Genomic DNA, 5158 nt, shown 5'->3' with positions numbered 1-5158 from the left:
GTTTCATGGTTGGTTTTTTTTCTTAAGTTTCGGTTGGTCGGTTTCAAAAAATTCAAACCGTAGCGAACGGTTTGGTTTATCGTTTATACCGAAAACCAACCGTATAAAACCGGACCGTACAGTATAAGTTAATTATATTTAATTTCTTAATATATCTAAGATTATATATGAATATATTTGTTAAACTAGTAATGTATATAATATTTAGTAACTGCGTACTTGCAATGAATTAGAAAATGTGCTAAGCCAAACCGTTAACTTTTTAAAGTTTGGTCACATAGTTATTTTGATGCATGTTTCGAACAACTTGTGTTTAAACTTACCGTGAACAAATTGTCTTTAAACATGTTTGATTTTTGCAAATTATTGACAACTTTACTATAAATATATCATACCTTTGTTGAACAATTTGTACAAAAATCCGAATGGCCCAAACCGTGAAACCAAACAGGAACCAAGCCGTTAGTAACGGTTTGGTTCGGATCGGTTTAAAAGTTCTACGGTTTGGTTATGGTTTGCAAAACTAAAAACCGTTACTAACGGTTTGGTTTGCGGTTTGACCTAAAAACTGCGAAAACCGGACCGTGAACACCCCTACCCCTCATCACTCACTTTTGTGTGGCAAGGGTGACCACCATCTTGCTCATCACTCATTTAATTTTCCAAAATCCGAGATATGTATAAATGGTTATATAAGGTAATGGGTTTCCTCCAAACACCTTGTTCACCTTTTTACAAGCAAGTTCTCCTAAAAATACAAATGAAAAATGAACAAAAATAATACTATTATTTATCATACAAAAGAAATAAATAAAACCAGGATCAATAAGCATAAATCGTGTAAGACCAGTGAGATCTGACCCAATTATTTACAATTAGGTCAGCTCCCGTGACCTAAGAATACCACTAAACGGGCATGCGTTGGTTCTCGAGGGCGTGGCCGTTTTCTCCTTACATAAGCCAAGAAAGACCCGTGAGACTCAAACCAATCAGATCTGGTTATCTACAACAGGGGTCGATTTTCGGGTCTTAATAATACTAAAATAGGTTCTAGTTAGGTCTCGCATGTGTGACCATCTTCTCCTTACAAAAACCACGAGACCTGAACAAATTAGACCCACCAGTTTACAATACCGTCAAGTCCCGGGTCCTAAAAAATAAAAATACCGCTAATAAGTCCAGGTCAAGTCTCACAGAGTCACCGGTTTGCACACCCTTAATTAAATACAACTGAGAATATGTTAAAAAGTAGAAAGATTCAAGGTCTGACACGTGACCACCACGTGTTCTGTTTCTTCTTCCTTCCATACCATTTTGGGTGTTTCCTTATCCTCTGTTTTCTTTATTTCCAAACCTTCAATTTTTTATTTAACAATTCAATGGAAGAAAACCACAACAATTCTTCGCCTTCGCAAATCTTCGGTCACGATGACTCATCCACCGGAATATTCGCTTCAGTATTCCCTCCTCCCTCCACGGTTTGTATTCAATATGATTCACGTTGTTTAATCTCTTTTTGTTATTATCATCATTATTATTATTATTATTATTGTTTCATCTTCGTATCATCATCATGTTTAATAATTAATAAATTGAATTGTTTCTATCGATTATTTTGGTTTTCATTTCAATTTCAATTTCAATTACTTGTGTTTCTTCCTGTTGCATTATTTGAACGTCAGTTTGTTGTTGATACCCAAATTTGTAGTTAAACTTAAACCCTAGCAATGCTCATAATATTGTTATACCTAATTATCTGAAACATAATAATAATAATAATAATAATAATAATAATAATAATAATAATAATAATAAATTCTAGAGAGAGCCGGTAGAAGTAACTGAAATGTGGTTTTTCAAAAACCAGCTTAGCTTTACAGGTAATCATGTGTATGTATATGAGAACCTAGTTTTCCAAAACCACCTAGTAATTAAGAGCAATGGTTTTTACTCGGGTCGGTCCGGTCTTGAATGCTTGAACAGCCCTAATAAGAGCACTGGTTATCTGTGAATCAAAGTAACAAACAGTAAACCGGTGTCGTCGTCTTACAGTTTTGATTTTATTATGATCAGGGGGGACATTGTGGATTGACTGACTACGTTGCAGTTACTGGATACCAACATTTAAATCAACCATTGATGCTGCATTAAAAGAGTATGGTCTACGGCTACATTACGGGATGAATCTTGTATTAGTGTATTACCAAGGATATGTTTACGAGTGTGTGATAAGTAGAACATGATTTTGAGTTTCTAATAGTTGTAGATATAGGGGTTGTAACGTGTTTATATATACGTATGCATACAGTTCCGAAACCAAAGCAATAAAAAAAAATCAAATGCGTGAGATCGGAATCTTAAATTTTTGTGATATTTACTTTTACATATGGGATTTAGGAAAACATCTTGTTCTGTTGCTTTGATTGTTTCATTTTGGCTATCATAAACTAGTTCAACTTTAATTTGATTCGTTTGCTTCTTGTTTTTAAAAGGGATAATGGCATGTAATGTTTTCAGTAGGATCGGATTTGCCATTTAAAATATGGTGGCTGCGCAGCTTGTTGCCCGCTTACCTTCTTCTCTATTGTAATTGGATCCTTTTATTTTCTATTAATATAATGTCAACATACTTTTACAATTGTACTCGTGCGTTATTTAAAAATATCGTGAAAGTGTGTAAACTATCTCCTTGTATCGGACTATTGGGTAAAGAAACAACCAAGATTTCCTGTTATGTATTCTCTATTCTTGTCTGCTTGTCAATTTATGTTGGACATACCCAATGTTAAGCTGCAAATGATGAATAAAAGGCAGTGGCTTTGAAACGTTATGTTTCATCATTTTTGTGTCAAGTTTATTTATCAGTCATCTGATTGTAGTTATGAGTAGGGCATTGTATGCAGATAACTAAATGCCGTGACTGGATTTCTTTTTCTTGTGTGTGATCTATGTTTTTTGTCATTTATTCATAGTTTCATACATGTCATTCGTTTTTTTAAAACATCGATGCATAATTACGTAAAAAGTCTCAATATCCAGTAAGTTATAGTTCATCATTTATTTTCTTTCAGATGACAGGAAACTTCAGTTGTGTGCTATGCTCGAAACCTATGCAATATGACGCCTTGGATAGCCAAGTCTGGTCCACAGTTCATGGAACTTCAGGTTAGATAATCTTAATCTCAATGTTACATGGTTCAATTGTTCAAAAAGCGGTTGAAATTGAATCAGGTTATATAACCTTAATTTTATTTTTCTGGAGCAGCAAAGAATGTTGCTAAGAACACCGTGAATGCAAATAGTGATGTAATGAACATGGAGAGAAGGTCAATCTTTCAAGAAAAAATAGAACCGTGTCCCTTGAGTTCATCAATTTACTATGGTGGACATGAAGATATGTATGTCCGTTCTTCAACTGATCTCACCTCCAAATCTTACACTAAAGTGAGTCCAGCATACATTCGATTAAAATGTCTGGTCTAAATGTGTATATTTTAAAAAATGTATTAAACGATATATTATTTTAGTTTCTCATAAACGATGACCCAAAAGATGATCTGCAGAGTGCTACTAGAGGAAACTGGTGGCAAGGTGAGTTCTAACCATACCTAAGAATATTAACAATTTTTTTACTATAGAGGTGGCAAAACCCTTGTGTCGGGAGGGTTAAACGTATAAAAACATGTTTTTTTGGTAAGGATTGATTTGACTTAAAAACACTTTCTTTGTGCAAAAGCTTTACATTTTTCAGAAATAATTAGTGTTGAATATGATTAAAAAAGATATATTATTTCAGTAATACTCATGTATGGAGAACTCTAAATTTCTTTGGTTTACTAAAATACAAGGGTAGATTGGTAATTTCAGTCATTTAACAGATAAGATTAAGCCCATCTGTGAGCAGGGACTGAATGCGTTACGGATTTGAAAATGTCTGGTCTAAATGTGTAAATTTTTAAAAGTATGTATCAAACCCCTTTTCCTTTTTAGCTTTATTTTATTTAATTTTAGCCATTTATAACTAGAATTGACCCATTCATAAGTACACGGGTCCAAATTGTCACCTCTAATCAATTGTATATACGGTTTTAGTTTGTGAAATGTCCTTGATTTATTTGTATCTTTAAACCTGTTTATACCGCATTTGTGCAGGATCGCTTTACTATTAAGATGTTGTGTCCCACTCGCGTAGTATCAATATAGATGCTTCACTTACTATAAAAGGCATCCTTTACTTATAATAAGTGTCTTTGTTAGAATAACTGACATGGCTGCTGAATAGTGTTTAAATAAGTTGGATAGTAATGATGCAGGAAACTAATGCTAATGGAGGCCTGGTAGTAGTTTGAGGTCTATGTGGAAGATGATGATATAGTTATTTGTTCACCTTTCTTTTTTTTCTTTAGTGGTGGTGAGACCTTGGTTTTATCGTAGTTCTCACTTCCAAAGGGCGCGACGTATAGACATGAGTTCACTTATTCGAAGAACAAGTGATTCTAAATGTTTGTGGACCTGAATAAGAAAGTTTTATAGGTATGTTCTTCCGGAGATATGGTTTGAGTACTAATTTGTTTGTGCAATTTATACCTTTAGAGGTTGTTGTGTCACGTGGCTATTTACAGACGAGATCCACCTAGTAAAACACAAATAAACCCAACTGTAAACTTCTTGTTGTCTGAAATAGTCCAACTTATCATTGTTTAACACGGGTAACACCCTTATATTATGCGATGTCAACCACACAATTTGCTTCAGTTTGGATCAAAATCTGCATAATGTAGTTTTTATTATCATGCTATGGAAAAGATATTACTCAAACTGACCCAAAGTTAGGTAATTGGGTTCATTTTGCCATGCCTGATATTATGCAATGTTAACCACGCAATTTGCTTCGGTTTGGATCAAAATCCGCATATGTGGTTTTTGTTGAGTATCATACCATGGAAAAGAACTGACCCAAAGTTAAAGATTCATTTTGTCATGTATAATATTATGCAATGTTAACCACACAATTTGCTTTGGGTCAAAATCTACATAATGTGGGTTTGGTTGAGTCTGGTGAAGAAACGTGGATCGACTCACTGGTAGACGATCTACTTTCCTCGGGTGTGATTATACTATTTCACCGATGGTTTCTCTTGGATCTGGGTTCTTCCAC

The 5158-nt window shown here is 34.2% G+C and overlaps 1 protein-coding gene across 1 annotated transcript; it reads left to right on the top strand.

Moving 5' to 3' along the window:
• The first annotated feature begins 1325 nt into the window (after positions 1–1325).
• Positions 1326–4505, top strand: LOC143570614 (uncharacterized). The gene is made up of 5 exons (XM_077056223.1): positions 1326–1478; positions 3072–3165; positions 3266–3444; positions 3528–3591; positions 4153–4505. Exons 1-5 carry the CDS (start codon positions 1380–1382, stop codon positions 4167–4169), a joined length of 453 nt encoding a protein of 150 aa, XP_076912338.1. The 5' UTR covers positions 1326–1379; the 3' UTR covers positions 4170–4505.
• Positions 4506–5158: the final 653 nt, after the last annotated feature.

Source organism: Bidens hawaiensis, unplaced genomic scaffold (assembly GCF_021521415.1).
Source record: "Bidens hawaiensis isolate Kalapana, Puna unplaced genomic scaffold, B.hawaiensis_p1.1 tig00025013_1, whole genome shotgun sequence".
NCBI lineage: Eukaryota > Viridiplantae > Streptophyta > Magnoliopsida > Asterales > Asteraceae > Bidens > Bidens hawaiensis.
The sequence above is the reverse complement of the archived record's forward strand: the minus strand, read 5'-3'. Positions and strand labels throughout refer to the sequence as shown.